The following is a 16,718-nucleotide window of genomic DNA, read 5'->3' as shown; positions in this document are numbered from 1 at the left end:
GTAAAATAATTCTACGCTCGATGCTACCTGATAGTTTTTTATTTTCAATTAGCTATATATCTTGTATACACTTTAAACAAAGTTGTATTTCTAAATAACGATGACTGAAACAATATATATACTTGCATTGTGTTGACCTGCATTTAAAGAGTCTTCAAGTCCTTTGTAGAGATCCGCTCTAACTGTGGCTTGATTAGAATGCAACCATCTAAGTTTTTGTGATTCAATTTTAATGTAGTTATCTACAACATATTGTTGCAAGAGACATCCACCTTGAAGCAAAAGTGATGATCCATTATGGCGTATCTGCAAAAGCAAATTTCATATATTGCTTTTAATATGGGAATCATCATTCGTCTATATATACTGGGAAGTAAATTATGTTATTTAGTACAAACCTGTAACATATAAGCATAATAGTCGCAACATGTTATTGCTTTTCCACCATCATCACGACTATTAACATCCCATCCATATGTACCGTAAGGTAGCAATAGTGGATATTGTAAAGGATCATAAAATTCGACATAAACTCGGACGTGGGAAAGTCTTCCACTAATTGTCTCCACCACGATATCCCTTCCATTTGCAATTGTAGCATTATGTCCATCTATTATAATTGCCGCAACTTGTGATGCTGATGGTAGACTATATTGACACCGATCTATTGGTTGCTCTTTTAGGATCAACTTGCAATTCGGCAAATCTTGGCGTTGTTTGAGGCTTCGCAATGTATGAACAAAAGGATTATGGTTGTTCAACATTTGTTGTAACTTTTCAACCACACATCTATCTAAAACTTCACTTTCACACATTCGGTTTTCAACTTCATGCTCAGTGTCATATATATAAGCTTGTAAAAATCGCGGTATGTTCCCTTCATTTAGTAAAAGTCCACTAATCTTATGATATAATGCACCTTGAGCACGAAATGTGTAAATCCCACAACCACCAATATTTATTCTTTCATCCACGTGTTGATGCGTTACGAATGTGACACATAAATTAAACCCTATTTGTGACAATTGTAGTAATGATGTAAGTAGGGATCGTTCTAACCGGGGATTAACTAGGGGTGCTCAACACTTTAAACTGACTCAAATAAATAAAACTAACCTTTAAAACACTTAACTCACTTAACAAAAACTCAAAATAAGTCCACAAGACTCCAAATACTTAAAAACACAAAATAAGAAAGATTGTAATGACTAAGACTAAACAAAATATGGGGGGATTGGTTTTGGACGAATTTAAAAACAAAACAAACTTTTTGAATTAGAACAGATTGTAAAAACGAATTTGATGGAATTGAATGGATGGGAAGCTAGCTAAGGGGTTCATCTCCACACATGTTATACTTGCACACAAAACGATTTCTAATTGCTTTTCAATAAACCATGAATTCTCAACGCCCCAGATTAACATTGCACTAATTAACCCTCAGATTTTCCTAACGTTATTGAATTGGATGATTGCATACGACAACCCAAAACATTCCCCACAAGTCCCCTACATGATTGCATAATAGGGATACAAGCAAGAATCGTTAAGTTCTATGAAAACCATAAGCATTGACAAAGCACTTGTTACTATGATTGCATGAAACTTATGCCAAGAATTTACTTAACGCAATTGAGATCATCAACCTTTACTACTTGTGAATATAATTCCATAACGATTAGGTGAAATTTCCTTATATCCTAGCATCCAATTTATGCATAATAATTAAGCGTGCACTCTCAACCAACGTACACAAATCAATGTAACTCACATAGATAAGTAAATTGAATTCACAACTTATGAAACGCAATTAGAAGTAATCAAATCATATCGCAAGCATAAACATGTATTTCGAATCCCCCCTAGCAAAGGGGGGGTTTAGTTCCTCATACGTACAAGACAAAGATAAGTAAATTTAATCATTGAATATCATGGAGAGAAAACACCTAAAAATTCCAACAACTCAAACTTGAATTGTATGAACGTTTAGGCCCTCTTCTCCTCCTCTTTGTTGTGGCACAAGGTCTAAGGATAGGTTTTGGAGGGATGGGGAATGGTTGGGTAGTGTTTTGGAGGGATGAGGAGTGGTGGAAATGGAAGGGAAGAATGCTGGAATTGAAGGGGATGCACGGCAATCAGGATGTGTGATGGTGTGTGTATGGGAATGGTTGCTGTTTTGCAAGGCTTAGGCTTCTTGTTTTTGTGTCTTTTTTGTGTGACTGATTTGCATGGTTTTATAGGGAGAGAATGGATGGGAGAGCATGTGAATGACAGCTAGGAGGGAATGATTAAAGAGGGAATGCATGTGGAAGTGTGGCTAAAATTATGAAGGGAATGAATGGAAAACCAGCTAGGGAATATGGAAGTGAATGTGCTGCAATGATGATGGGAGTTGTGGCTGAATTATAGAATGGGAAAGCATGTGGCTGCATGGATTAAAGAGGGAATGATGATGGGAGAGCATGTGGGTGAAAGCTAGGTTGGTTGGTGGCTGCAATGGCATAGGGATTGCACGGCACACTTAAATGATTCATGCTAGAAAGGGTATGAAATGCACGGCCTTAGGGTGTTTGGTGCTGGAAATGAATGTGTTTGCATGTGAATTAAAGCTAGGGTGAATGATGATGAATGCATGTGGATTAAAGAGGGAATATGGAAGAGAATGTGGTGCAATGATGAAGTGGGAAGCTGGAAATGCAAAGGGGGGTGCTGTTTTGCACGGCTTTGAAGTCTAAAGGGAAGATGGTTGCATGTGAGTGATTAGGGTGAATGAAAGTTGAATGAATAATGAAATGGGAAAGCATGTGAGTGACAACTAGATTGAATGATGATGAGTGCATGTGGCTGAATGAAAATATGTGAATGAATGAGAATATGGTGCGGCTGCAAGGTTGTAGTTTAGGGTGTTTGAGTGAATGGCTGAGATGGTTTGATGAATGAATGTGTTTAAATGGTTTAAAATAGGAAACAAGGCCCTTCCTTGCACAGCAAGGAAGGGAGACACAAAGGAACTCACGGCATGGCTTAAGGTTGCAAGTTTCGTGACCTAGAATAGGTAGGAACCTTTGATATTGCTGAAATATGGAGTCATTAAGGCTCTAGGAAAGATTAAACCCAAAATAGGAAACCTTGGCTTTAACTTTCCTACTTGAAGTAGGAAACCTTCTTTGACTAAGATTCCTCATTTGATTAGGAATCCTCTTCAATTTTGTCCATTCCTTTTGCTCCTAACGTAAGCTATCCATTCCAAGCCCAATTTTGCTCCAAAATGCTCCAAAATGCACCTTTTTGCTTCCTTAGCCATATGAACCTAGAAACACACGAAAATGGCATAAAGGACTAAAATAACTAAAGAAACGCAACGTAAATGCACGAGACCAAGCCAATTAAGTCGCATAAATATGCTCCTATCAAATTCCCCCACACTTAGCTTTTGCTAGTCCTCGAGCAAAACAAACAAACTAAACAAAACGAAACGAAACAAAACAAACAAAAGACAATCTAAACCTTCCAACGCTGCCTCAGGGATTTCCAATGCACATGACATGTTAAAATTCGTTATCTCCACAGATTTCAGTCATCTTCACACTTAAGTACATTCTTACTCATAGTCACCACATACTAGTTCACAATTAAGCATTTAAAACCATGTTTTGAATGTAGTAACATGCTTTAGAGAATTTGCTCAATTCCTTACAAGATATGCACCCAATTTTCACTCAGATTTTCTAACTACACACCCTAATCTAGTCATATGTGAGAAGATTGATGTAAACATGAAAACGAACACTCACATATATGTATCACAAAGAAAGCAATTTCTGGAGTTAATAAGCATGTTTAGATATGATCTCATGAATGGAATGCTACTACTTAGACGCGAGAACCAGTGACACCATATGCTCATGCCAAATTCAAACTCTACAAATTGAAATGCGCAACACTCAAGATAGAAGTCAAGGGTTGTAATGGGGCTTGGGGTGTTTGGCTAACAAAGAAGGGATATGGAAAACAAAGGTTCTTAAAGAAATAGTGAGCAAAGCATTCGAATCAACTTAGAATTCACTTTTGAATGAAAACTCAACTTTTGAACAAAAAGGGAAAATTTAGACAATTTAGGGGCCAGATTTGGTGTTTTGGACCCTTTCTTCAACATTCAACACTTAATCACTCATTCTTACATCTTTTCAAGCTTTTTTTTTTTTTTTTTTTTTTTTTGAATCTCAAAACATACATATAAACTTAAGAACAAACATTCCTTCCCCCATACTCATTTTCTTGCATAATGTAACTCAAAAGGAATTCATTTAAGTTATGCTCACTATCTTTTAAGAATAAGGGTGTGGACTGTCCTAAACTAGGCTAGGTGTGGATAATGTGGGTTAACAAGGAATAAAGGCTTAACAAGGCTCAACGGGGTTAACTTAAACAAATAATGAAGTAGGATACACAACAATTTGGCTTTGGTGGTGGTCACTACACAACTTCTTCTTGAATATGTGTTATGCAAATCAATAACATGCTTTGAATGAAATGGGCATGAGTTCTAGCACTTGGAACTATATGATGAAACGCCTTCTAAGTAGTAACCAAGCAAAGAATTATGAGATCATGTACGACTTTTAGAAAACAATAATGCACAGATTTTAACTCTCCAAATAACGTTTAGGCTCAAGTCTCACAAGGTTGTAGCGTTTGTTTGAGTTCCTTCCTTCAAGCATGTTACAAAAACTAATTTTTCTTTTATGATTGCATATGAAGTCATACATTATAACCATAACCAAGCATATACCAAGAGTAAATCAAACCTTTCTTCATGTTTATAACACTTTTTTAATAGTCATGCAATTAAAAACCAAATCCTCATCATTGCGTTGGAAGGTACCCTAAGACACAAACACACAAAAACGACTCAAAACACTCTTTTTAGGCTTTTCAAAACATGTTTTTCAAATTTTTATGTGATTTTCGGAGTTATAAAACAAAACACACTAAAACACTCCAAATCAGCTTAAAAACATTTTAAAACAGCAAGGAACAATACTTGAAGTTATGGGTGATAAAATCCAACGAATTTGCATCAACATACTTAGTTACCCCCCCCCCCCCCACACTTCAATCAAACATTGTCCTCAATGTTTTAAGCCTAAATTCACACCAAACAAAAGTAAACACATAAACAGCAACTAAACATACTAAACATGGCAGAATGTAACTAACAAAGAGAAGAGTTTAGGGACACAAATCTGGTTATGGAGTGTAAATTCCATCTTCTCCTTGGTGATTGCATTGAGGCTTGATCTTTAGTTTGACTGGAAGATTTTCTGGTTTCTTCCAATCGTTGATTGTCCACAGGCTACTCTTGAACTGGGTTGGAGGATTCTGACACATGGCAGGCAAGCACGAGGTGGAGGTGATGACCTGTTTCTTTGTTCAATCTTTCCAATTCGTATTGAAGAGGGTAGATCAGAAGACTGACTCCAAGTGCCGGCTGATTGCTCTCTTTCACTTTGCCATGCGAGTAATAACAAGGACAAAGGAAAAGACAGGGAAAGAGCATGATATGAGATACCTTTGCTTTCGCCCTTGATGATATGAGATACTTTTGCTTTTGAAGAAGCAGCGAATGAATCAGCACATATATTTGTTGCGCTTGTCTCCACATGCTTCGATCTACCTTTTCCTCCTGCTTCATCTGTACTACAGGCATCTGGTATCTTCTTTGGGGGTACATCACTGGTCGAATAGGTGTACTCAAGGGAAGAAGAAAACTGAGCATGTTTGAGAGGTTTGGTTGCAGCTACATTCTCGGCCGAGAAGAAGAGTCATGGGTTTTTGGATGTATACCTTGCCATGAATGTTGACGTATATAAGAATTGTAATGGCAAGTAGTAGTGCGGATGCGGCAATGACCTCCACGTGTTTTCAACTTTGTCAGAGAGCTTTTGACAAAGTTGCACGCGTTTTCTGAAAAGCAGAGATTGCGGCTTTGTCACCCTCGCTTGTCGGCAAAAGTGTGTAGTTGGAATAAAGACCTCCACGTGTTTTCAACTTTGTCAGAGAGCTTTTGACAAAGTTGCACGCGTTATCTGAAAAGCCGAGATTGTGTCTGAAGAGTTGGCGAAATTTACGCAGGAAAATCCGGCTTTGAAGAGTGGTGTCTCTTCAATTTGAATCGGTGGTTGTGTCGTCTCTCCCTTTGTAGAGGTGATCGATCACCTCTAACATGCACACTTTGAATATTGCCCATTCGTGAAAATCGTCTCCAGCCCTTTGAGATTTTACTCCATCCAACCTTTCTCTTTTAACATCTTTGAAAATGGCTAACCCATCTAACATTTGCTTAGATTTGAGTCTCAGCAGTGATCCGGTTGTGCCGCGTCAAGGTAATGTATGGTGCCCGTCTTTCTTATCTTCTAATGTCCCTCTTACAGGTGAAGATTCCGTGATGACGGATGCAACAACAGCTACGATAGTAGCTAGGAACCTCCTCACTCCTAAAGATAGCAGGCTGCTTTCAGGACGGTCCGATGAGTTGGCCGTTCAAGAGTCCCTAGCTCTCAGTGTTCAGTGTGCGGGCTCTGTTTCCAACATGGGCCAACGCCTACTTGCTCGATCCCGTCAAGTTGAATCATTGATGGCGGAGGTGGAAAATCTTAAGCAAGAGATCAAACAGCTTAAGCACGAGAATAGAAGTTTGCACGTGCTTGCAAATAATTATTCGACAGGCATGAAGAGGAAGCTTGATGAGATGCAAGAATCTCAAGGTCGAATTCAAAGTGACCGTCAAAGGCTTGCGGCTTTCTTCCAGAGGCACCTTTTTCCTGCGTCATCTAGCGTTCCACCAAGTATTGAGGCCTCGAATGATCTATCTTTGATGCCTCCTGCTCCGATGCCTCCCGCTCTGATGCCTCCCACTCCGATGCCTCCCGCTCCTAGAGTTTTGCCACATAGTGGGGCTTCACGTAAACAACCTTTGTGAAGGCTCCATCTTCTCTTTGTTTTTTTGTTTTTTTTTCCGCACTTGTAATTTCTCGGAGATCAATGAACAAGCTTTGTTTTATTCAGTGTATTGGGTTGCCTCCCAAGTAGCGCTTTCTTTTACGTCTTGTAGCTGGACGAAACCTTCTTTTCTCACTTAGGACCCACAGCATGCAATGGGATCTCCTCCACAACATGCTCAATAAAGTTCTCGTAGTACGGCTCAATGAATGGGAGGGGATAGTGATCCTCCCTGATTCTGGCGTTTGGATTCCTAAAGTCCCTGTAAAAGCTCCCACCACCTTGAAATTGATTGGGTACCTGCACCAAACAAGGTAGCAACCTATTAGTTGAAATGGGAATCGGAATTGGGATTGGAGACTTACTAGCATATTGTAGTGAAGGTTCAAAATCGGCAGCCCTATCAACAATGTCCCCATTTGAAGTTTCGGCCATATTGGGTGGTTGTAGGGCAATCACTCCAAGTTCTTCTCCAATGGTGGTGCTTGATACATCCTTCGTGGTAAGTGTGGATCCTTTCGGCCCTTTGTCCTTATGCACACCTATGACAAAACAAGAATGACTATCGTTAGAATTCTTAATAGAGTTATAAACATCGAATTTAATTATTTCACCACCAAACTCCATTGTTAATGCTCCCTTGGCCACATCAATCTTTGTTTGAGCTGTTTTCATGAACGGACGGCCTAGCAAGAGTGGCAATGATGGAGCATGGCTCGAATCCTCCATTTCTAAGACATAAAAATCTGCAGGAAAGATGAGATGATTGACCTGCACTAAAACATCCTCAAGAACTCCCTTGGGATAAACATTAGAATGATCGGCCAATTGAATTATAACACCATCTTGTTTTAACTCACCAAGATTCATAGATGCATAAATGGAATATGGCATGACATTAATAGAAGCACCTAAATCTAACATGCATTGTTCAAACTTAGTATTACCAATAGCGCACGGAATTGTAAAACTACCCGGATCTTTGCATTTAGGGGGTAATTTCCTTTGTAACACAGCAGAGACATTTTCACTTACTTGAACCACCTCTTTGTTCGAGATCCTTCTCCTTGTTGTACAAAGTTCTTTTAAAAACTTAGCATACCTCGGGACTTGCTTAATCGCATCAAGGAGCGGGATATTGACTTGAACTTTCTGAAAGGTCTCTAGAATGTCCTTCTCGGCTTCTTCCTTCTTTGATTGCCTAAACCTGCCAGGAAAGGGCACATTTAGTGGAATAGAACTAGAAAAAGTCGAATTGGGACTTACCTTGGTGGTTTGGGATGGTTTAGGAGGACTAGATGAATTCGGCAAGGTTTGGTCATCCTTGGCCGTGGGCTTTGCTCCCGTGCTTCTTCTTGCAGCAACTTGTCTTCCTCGTCTTGACTTGATTTGGATGTATTTGAGTTCGTTCCAACCCGTTTACCACTTCTCAACATGATGGCTTTAGCGGTTTCAAATCCTCCCTTTGGGTTCATAACGGTTGAACTAGGCAATCTGCCTTGTTCTCTAATTTGCCCCATAAATTCGGCAATTTGATCCATTTGCTTCTCCAAATTGTCCACCCGTTTGTCTTGGATTTGTCTCTCCTTATTTTGAGTTTGTACTTCCTGCGTCAAAGTAGTAAGTAACTTAACAACTTGATCATTATCCAAAGACATACCTGAGGTTGTTGGGGCAGATTGCACTTGGTTTTGATTGGGGACGAATGGCTTTGTATAAAAGCCCAGTGGTTGCTGCCTAAATCCTTCTTGGGGTTGTTGAGGATCCCGCCATTTGAAATTTGGATGGTCCCTCCACCCCGGATTGTAGGTATTAGAGTATGGATCATGGCGTGGTTGATTTTGGTTCCCAAAACCCACAGCATTGGCAGATTCCCAACCCCCATTCTCAATTAATTTAGGGCATTGATCGTTGGCATGTCCTTGCATAGAGCACACACCACACACACTTGGTCCATGAATCTTCATTCCCTCGGCCAACTGAGAAACAATAGAAGTAAGGTTAGCTAATTAGGATTGAATTTCGGGCATAGAACTTACCTCATTCACTTGTGGCCGTGGGGGGTCTCTTTGTCCAACACCTTCGTATTGTTGTGCATTATGTGCTCGGTTGGCAATTAGAACTTTTGCAGCCCCCGGAGTTTTATCCACCAACGCACCTCCCACCGAGGCATCAAGCATTTGGCGTTCCATAGGAAGGAGTCCTTCATAGAAGTATTGAATGAGCAGCTTCGCCTTCATTTGATGTTGTGGACAAGAAGCAACAAGTGATTTAAAACGTTCATAATAAGAAGGAAACGATTCACCTTGATTTTGTTGGATGCCACTAATCCGTTTCCTCAAGAGAATGACTCTTGAAGTTGGGAAAAACTTCTCCAAGAAAGCTCTTTTCATACTATCCCAAGATGTAACCGTTCCGGGTGCTAACTCGTAAAGCCAATCCTTCGCCTTTTCCAAAAGTGAGAATGGAAAAGCCTTCATCATCAGAATTTTCCCATCGACATTTATGGGTGTCATGCTCGAACAAACAACCTCGAACTCCTTGAGATGCTTGTTGGGATCTTCCATGGAAAGCCCATGGTATTTCGGAATGTGGTGCAACAAGCTTGACTTCAACTCGAATTCATCGGTCTTGCCTTGGGCAGCCGCAGGGTATTGAATGCATAATGGTGCGGCATTGGCCAAACCCGAGGCAGAAAGCTCCTTGATGGTTCGATTGTCCGTTGCCATGGTTGGTACTTCCCCTTCAAACTTTGTCGTGGCCTCTTCTTCAACCTCAACTTCTTGCTTTTCTACTTCAGGTTCGGGACTAGGAGGATTAGACTCTTGCAATTTCTTTTTCCTTCTCAAAGTCCTCTCGAAATCGCCGTCAAAGTCGGAGATATGCTCACGAACAGGTTGTGAGCTACGGGTCATAAACTAGTACCTACACACAAGAGCAAACAAGATAAGTAACCCACTTAATAGACTCGGCACAAGTAAGAAAATAAGTTGTCACACATGGCACAAAAACAAAACACATACACACGGTGCAAAATTTAAAACAAAACAGAAACCAAACAATTTAAACAAGACTCAAGACAAGGGATTAGCAACTTTGCCAATCCCCGGCAACGGCGCCAAAATTTGATGCGTTACGAATGTGACACATAAATTAAACCCTATTTGTGACAATTGTAGTAATGATGTAAGTAGGGATCGTTCTAACCGGGGATTAACTAGGGGTGCTAAACACTTTAAACTGACTCAAATAAATAAAACTAACCTTTAAAACACTTAACTCACTTAACAAAAACTCAAAATAAGTCCACAAGACTCCAAATACTTAAAAACACAAAATAAGAAAGATTGTAATGACTAAGACTAAACAAAATATAGGGGGATTGGTTTTGGACGAATTTAAAAACAAAACTAACTTTTTGAATTAGAACATATTGTAAAAACGAATTTGATGGAATTGAATGGATAGGAAGCTAACTAAGGGGCTCATCTCCACACATGTTATACTTGCACACAAAACGATTTCTAATTGCTTTTCAATAAACCATGAATTCTCAACGCCCCAGATTAACCGTGAATTGCACTAATTAACCCTCAGATTTTCCTAACGTTATTGAATTGGATGATTGCATACGACAACCCAAAACATTCCCCACAAGTCCCCTACATGATTGCATAATAGGGATACAAGCAAGAATCATTAAGTTCTATGAAAACCATAAGCATTGACGAAGCACTTGTTACTATGATTGCATGAAACTTATGCCAAGAATTTACTTAACGCAATTGAGATCATCAACCTTTACTACTTTTGAATATAATTCCATAACGATTAGGTGAAATTTCCTTATATCCTAGCATCCAATTTATGCATGATAATTAAGCGTGCACTCTCAACCAACGTACACAAATCAATGTAACTCACATAGATAAGTAAATTGAATTCACAACTTATGAAACGCAATTAGAAGTAATCAAATCATATCGCAAGCATAAACATGTATTTCGAATCCCCCCTAGCAAAGGGGGGGTTTAGTTCCTCATACGTACAAGACAAAGATAAGTAAATTTAATCATTGAATATCAAGGAGAGAAAACACCTAAAAATTCCAACAACTCAAACTTGAATTGTATGAACGTTTAGGCCCTCTTCTCCTCCTCTTTGTTGTGGCACAAGGTCTAAGGATAGGTTTTGGAGGGATGGGGAATTGTTGGGTAGTGTTTTGGAGGGATGAGGAGTGGTGGAAATGGAAGGGAAAAATGCTGGAATTGAAGGGGATGCACGGCAATCAGGATGTGTGATGGTGTGTGTATGGGAATGGTTGCTGTTTTGCAAGGCTTAGGCTTCTTGTTTTTGTGTCTTTTTTGTGTGAATGATTTGCATGGTTTTATAGGGAGAGAATGGATGGGAGAGCATGTGAATGACAGCTAGGAGGGAATGATTAAAGAGGGAATGCATGTGGAAGTGTGGCTGAAATTATGAAGGGAATGAATGGAAAACCAGCTAGGGAATATGGAAGTGAATGTGCTGCAATGATGATGGGAGTTGTGGCTGAATTATAGAATGGGAAAGCATATGGCTGCATGGATTAAAGAGGGAATAATGATGGGAGAGCATGTGGGTGAAAGCTAGGTTGGTTGGTGGCTGCAATGGCATAGGGATTGCACGGCACACTTAAATGATTCATGCTGGAAAGGGTATGAAATGCACGGCCTTGGGGTGTTTGGTGCTGGAAATGAATGTGTTTGCATGTGAATTAAAGCTAGGGTGAATGATGATGAATGCATGTGGATTAAAAAGGGAATATGGAAGACAATGTGGTGCAATGATGAAGTGGGAAGCTGGAAATGCAAAGGGGGGTGCTGTTTTGCACGGCTTTGAAGTTTAAAGGGAAGATGCTTGCATGTGAGTGATTAGGGTGAATGAAAGTTGAATGAATAATGAAATGGGAAAGCATGTGAGTGACAGCTAGATTGAATGATGATGAGTGCATGTGGCTGAATGAAAATATGTGAATGAATGAGAATATGGTGCGGCTGCAAGGTTGTAGTTTAGGGTGTTTGAGTGAATGGCTGAGATGGTTTGATGAATGAATGTGTTTAAATGGTTTAAAATAGGAAACAAGGCCCTTCCTTGCACGGCAAGGAAGGGAGACACAAAGGGACTCACGGCATGGCTTAAGGTTGCAAGTTTCGTGACCTTGAATAGGTAGGAACCTTTGATATTGCTGAAATATGGAGTCATTAAGGCTCTAGGAAAGATTAAACCCAAAATAGGAAACCTTGGCTTTAACTTTCCTACTTGAAGTAGGAAACCTTCTTTGACTAAGATTCCTCATTTGATTAGGAATCCTCTTCAATTTTGTCCATTCCTTTTGCTCCTAACGTAAGCTATCCATTCCAAGCCCAATTTTGCTCCAAAATGCTCCAAAATGCACCTTTTTGCTTCCTTAGCCATATGAACCTAGAAACACACGAAAATGGCATAAAGGACTAAAATAACTAAAGAAACGCAACGTAAATGTACGAGACCAAGCCAATTAAGTCGCATAAATATGCTCCTATCACGTGTACTCCCATTGAAGTCAATGCAAATGCGTGATTGTAAGCTTGAATATTTTGCCTGAAGTGTCTACCCTCATTTGTTTGGTCAAAGAAAAGAGCAACCATTTCTAGTGGAGACTGTATTGGGGGTAAAGCAATTCTTCCTTTCAAGCAACACATATTCAAAGTTTCTCGAGTAAACAATCGTGCATAGCAGTACGGACATGTGGTTAGAGCAAGTAATTGGTAACTTAGGATACCCCGATTCTCATTATAATTTTTAGCACAATTGTGGTTTTTTCTTCCTCTGCTTTGGCACACATGATGATTGGTTCCATTTGCATGTTCTTCTTCTAATATTTTTACATGAATATCCAACATTCAGTATAAGAATTTTCTTTGTAACTAATAATATATCTATATATAGATAGAATTATATACTAAGCTCACCATTGTGGGGAGGAATTGAGAGCATCCCATCAGATATTTGTGACCTATTTGAATGTGCCAATAGTCCTATATGAGTACACATTCTAGTAGAAGTTTGGTTATCACGATTTGTGATATCTGACAGAACCCTTGAATTCACGCCTTCATGCTCATTTTGTTCTAATAAATAGACCACATTATAATATGTTTAGTTAAAAATTTTGTGTTTAATATTTAATGTCACATCCCGGCCCGGGGCGGATCACTTCTCGGGCCCGCTCCACCACCGTAGCACGATATTGTCCGCTTTGGGCTTACCATCCCTCACGGTTTTGTTTTTGGGAACTCACGAGCAACTTCCCAATGGGTCACCCATCAAGTGATTACTCTAGCCCCCTTCTCGCTTAACTTCGGAGTTCCTACGGAACCCGAAGCCAATGAGCTCCTAAAAGGCCTCGTGCTAAGTAGGGATGGGAATATATATATAAGGATCACTCCCCTGGGCGATGTGGGATGTTACAATCCACCCGCCTTAGGGGCCCGACGTCCTCGTCGGCACACCACGGCTAGGGTTAGGCTCTGATACCAAATTGTCACATCTCGGCCCGGGGCGGATCACTTCCTGGGCCCGCTCCACCACCGTAGCACGATATTGTCCGCTTTGGGCATACCATTCCCTCACGGTTTTGTTTTTGAGAACTCACAAGCAACTTCCCAATGGGTCACCCATCATGGGATTGCTCTAGCGCTACTCGCTTAACTTCGGAGTTCCAAAGGAACCCGAAGCCAGTGAGCTCCCAAAAGGTCTCATGCTAGGTAGGGATGGGAATATATATAAGGATCACTCCCCTGGGCAATGTGGGATGTTACATTTAATATATTTAGTTGTGAGTCTAATATTTCTTAAGACTACCACTAAAAGTAACTACAACATTGAGATCAATATGAGAGTATCAAACAAAAGAATAAAATGAGATTTCAATTCACAAAATTTTGTTCTAAAAAATTACCTAATTTTTTTAGAGTGAAACAAATACAAATAAAGAAATTGAAATAAATACCAGGAATTTGTTGTTCTATATTACTGGGGTCGACCTCAACATGATAGTTAGCCAATTGAACTCGTTCTTGTATATTATTGGGACCTACTTGTTGCATAGTTAAAAGAAAAATTAGAACTTAGATTTTTTATTTTTTTATTTTTTTTTGCATTAGTATGGGTTAAAGAAAAAGGAATATGAAATAAATACTAGGAATTTCTTGTTGTATGTTACTGGGCGATGTCATAGTATGATCATCATATAGAGTTGGAATTTGTTGTCTTTTTTCTCGTGCTATTAGACGTCGTCGAGCTAGATATCTTTGATGTTCTTCAGGACTCAATGATTGACGCCATTGTCTTGCACGACTTTGAGCATGCTCCATGGAAAAATTTATCTAAAATATTAAAAAATAAACATAATGAACCTAAATTGAATACAAATTCTGTGACATTCCATAAATACGAAAAAGTCTACATAGATGCCTATGAACAGAAGAAAAAAAAACACTTATCTACACATCACTATAATACAAAAGAACAAAATAAAATGGGTGAGTAGAATAATTATCAATGCAATTAGTAGTTCCATATAGTCTCGCTTGTTTCAACGAAACAGTGGGAGTATTATATGCTACTAAATCATATTAACTTGGACCAATAGTTATGATAGGGCCATGTTCTTTTAATATGATTAAAATGTTTTTGATGTAGCCCAAAACTACTCCCTCAAACGAATATTAAGTTGATAAACGAGAGATGTTTTGAACATTTCTTCGTAGGCCTTCCACCGTGGTGGGCTCCAATCGTTTGTGACTTGTACACCGGCTTCACCCTATCATGGGGGAGTACAAAGTGCATGCTTACACTCAGGAGGAGTCCATAAACATATGATGAGGTAAGTGTAGGCAACGAGGATAGCCAACATCGTATCATCGTGAGGTTATTCTTGAACCCCTACACGAACTAAGCATGGTGGGAATAACTTAACTAAGTGCAATAATGCCAACATCGTATCATCGTGAGGCAACATTCTCTAGAGGCCAAACAAGATGGGTAATTACAAACGTTGTAAATGAATAAAGCATTATTCTCTCATCATTATTTTTGCTAACCAACATCGTATCATCGTGAGGTAGGCTTGGTAATGGTGAGTCTCCCATGCCCCGCTAAGAGTTCAATATAACTCTCGAATTCCATTGAGGGATGTGGAGTTTGCCAAAAATAGTGGGTGGTACTATTTGATTCAAGACCTAATCAAGTAGTTAATCAACAATCTAATACGATTTCTATTATGTTATGTAGTTAACGACATGCCTAAAATACTACCCACCATTATACTTGACAAAATGGCCCAAGACTTTTTCCTAGCATATCTCTCGGATGATTTCACTAAGTTTATTGTAAACTATAAAGTGAATAGATTCGATCATACTTTTAACGAGATGATTGACATGTGCTGTAAATTTGAAAGATGTTTCAAAAAGGACAGTGGGAGTGAGAATGCAAAAACAAGGAAAAGATTTCTTAAGAAGAAGGCAAAGAAATCCAAAGGAACATGCTTTCATTGTGGAAGGGATGAACGTTGGAAGAAGAAATACAGGGTGCGCATTGCGAGCCTTATGACACGAACTTTTGAAGAGACTATTTCGGTCATAGAAAGTGCTTTTACAGTGAGCTCCAATTCCTGGATATTTGATTCAGGCGCTAGTCAACATATCTGTAATACGATGCAGGGACTAGTAGGGAGCAAGACACTGTGCAATGGGGAGATGGTTGTGCGAGTTGGGAACGGCGCCAAAATCTCTGCAAAAGCAATAGGCACCTACATGCTTAACCTACCCTCTGGGGAAGTCCTGGAACTTAAAAATTGTTTATATTTTCCTTCATGTATAAAGAATTTGATTTCTATCTCTAAGCTTTTACGAGATGGGCACTCAGTATTGTTTGACAAAATGAGTTGCACTTTATACTTGAACGATCGTATTATCTCTCATGGTAATATGATAGAGGGACTTTTTCACCTAGAGACGAATAGTGGGATGCACTGTATTGAAAGCGGGAATACCTCAAAACCCAAAAGGGCTAGAGATGAAGTTAACCAAGAAAGGATGTGGCATCTTAAACTTGGACATGTGAACCTTGAAAAGATTCGCAAGATGTCGAAAGACTGATATGTCCGCCCATTAGGTAATGACCAGATGGGTACTTGTGAATGCTGTTTGAAAGGGAAGATGACCAAATCTCCATTCACTGGGAAAGGAAAGCGTGCCACTGAAATTCTAGGGTTAATCCACACTGACGTATGTGGACCTATGTCTACTACGTTGAGAGGAGGTTTCTCCTACTATATCACATTCACCGACGATCACTCTCGGTTTGGCTATGTGTATCTTATGAAGTACAAGTCAGAATCCTTTGAAAGGTTCAAAGAATTCAAGAATGAAGTTGAGAAGCAAACTGGGAAACAGATAAAAATCCTAAGATCAGATCGAGGGGGTGAATATCTGAGTAATGAATTCCTAGATTATCTCAAAGAGTGTGGAATAAAATCACAGTGGACTCCACCGGGAACTCCACAACTTAATGGAGTTTCTGAAAGGAGAAATCGAACCTTGATGAACATGGTTCGTTCTATGATGAGTTCTGCTGATCTGCCAGTAACATTCTGGGGATACGCTCTATATACAGCAGCTTACTTGCTT

The 16,718-nt window shown here is 39.5% G+C and overlaps 1 protein-coding gene and 1 pseudogene across 1 annotated transcript; both read right to left on the bottom strand.

The window, feature by feature from the left end:
* Positions 1-90: 90 nt before the first annotated feature.
* On the bottom strand, positions 91-12,926 carry LOC137744962 (uncharacterized). The gene is made up of 3 exons (XM_088682900.1): positions 12,574-12,926; positions 399-978; positions 91-306 (listed from the first exon to the last, which is right to left on the bottom strand). The coding sequence occupies exons 1-3, from the start codon at positions 12,924-12,926 to the stop codon at positions 91-93; spliced, it is 1,149 nt and encodes a 382-aa protein (XP_088539026.1).
* On the bottom strand, positions 7,135-9,917 carry LOC148691576 (uncharacterized; annotated as a pseudogene).
* Positions 12,927-16,718: the final 3,792 nt, after the last annotated feature.

Source organism: Pyrus communis, chromosome 13, assembly GCF_041283825.1.
Source record: "Pyrus communis isolate YQ-2024b chromosome 13, ASM4128382v1, whole genome shotgun sequence".
Taxonomy (NCBI): domain Eukaryota; kingdom Viridiplantae; phylum Streptophyta; class Magnoliopsida; order Rosales; family Rosaceae; genus Pyrus; species Pyrus communis.
Note: the sequence above shows the minus strand (reverse complement) of the source record. Positions and strands in the feature narration are given on the sequence as shown.

Coding starts and splice junctions, on each gene's coding strand:
- LOC137744962 (XM_088682900.1), bottom strand. CDS start 12,926: ATGTTGGATATTCATGTAAAAATATTAGAAGAAGAACATGCAAATGGA. Junction 979..12,573: donor GCATTGACTTCAATGGGAGT/ACACGTGATAGG, acceptor CGTAACGCATCA/ACACGTGGATGAAAGAATAA. Junction 307..398: donor ATTATGCTTATATGTTACAG/GTTTGTACTAAA, acceptor TTGCTTTTGCAG/ATACGCCATAATGGATCATC.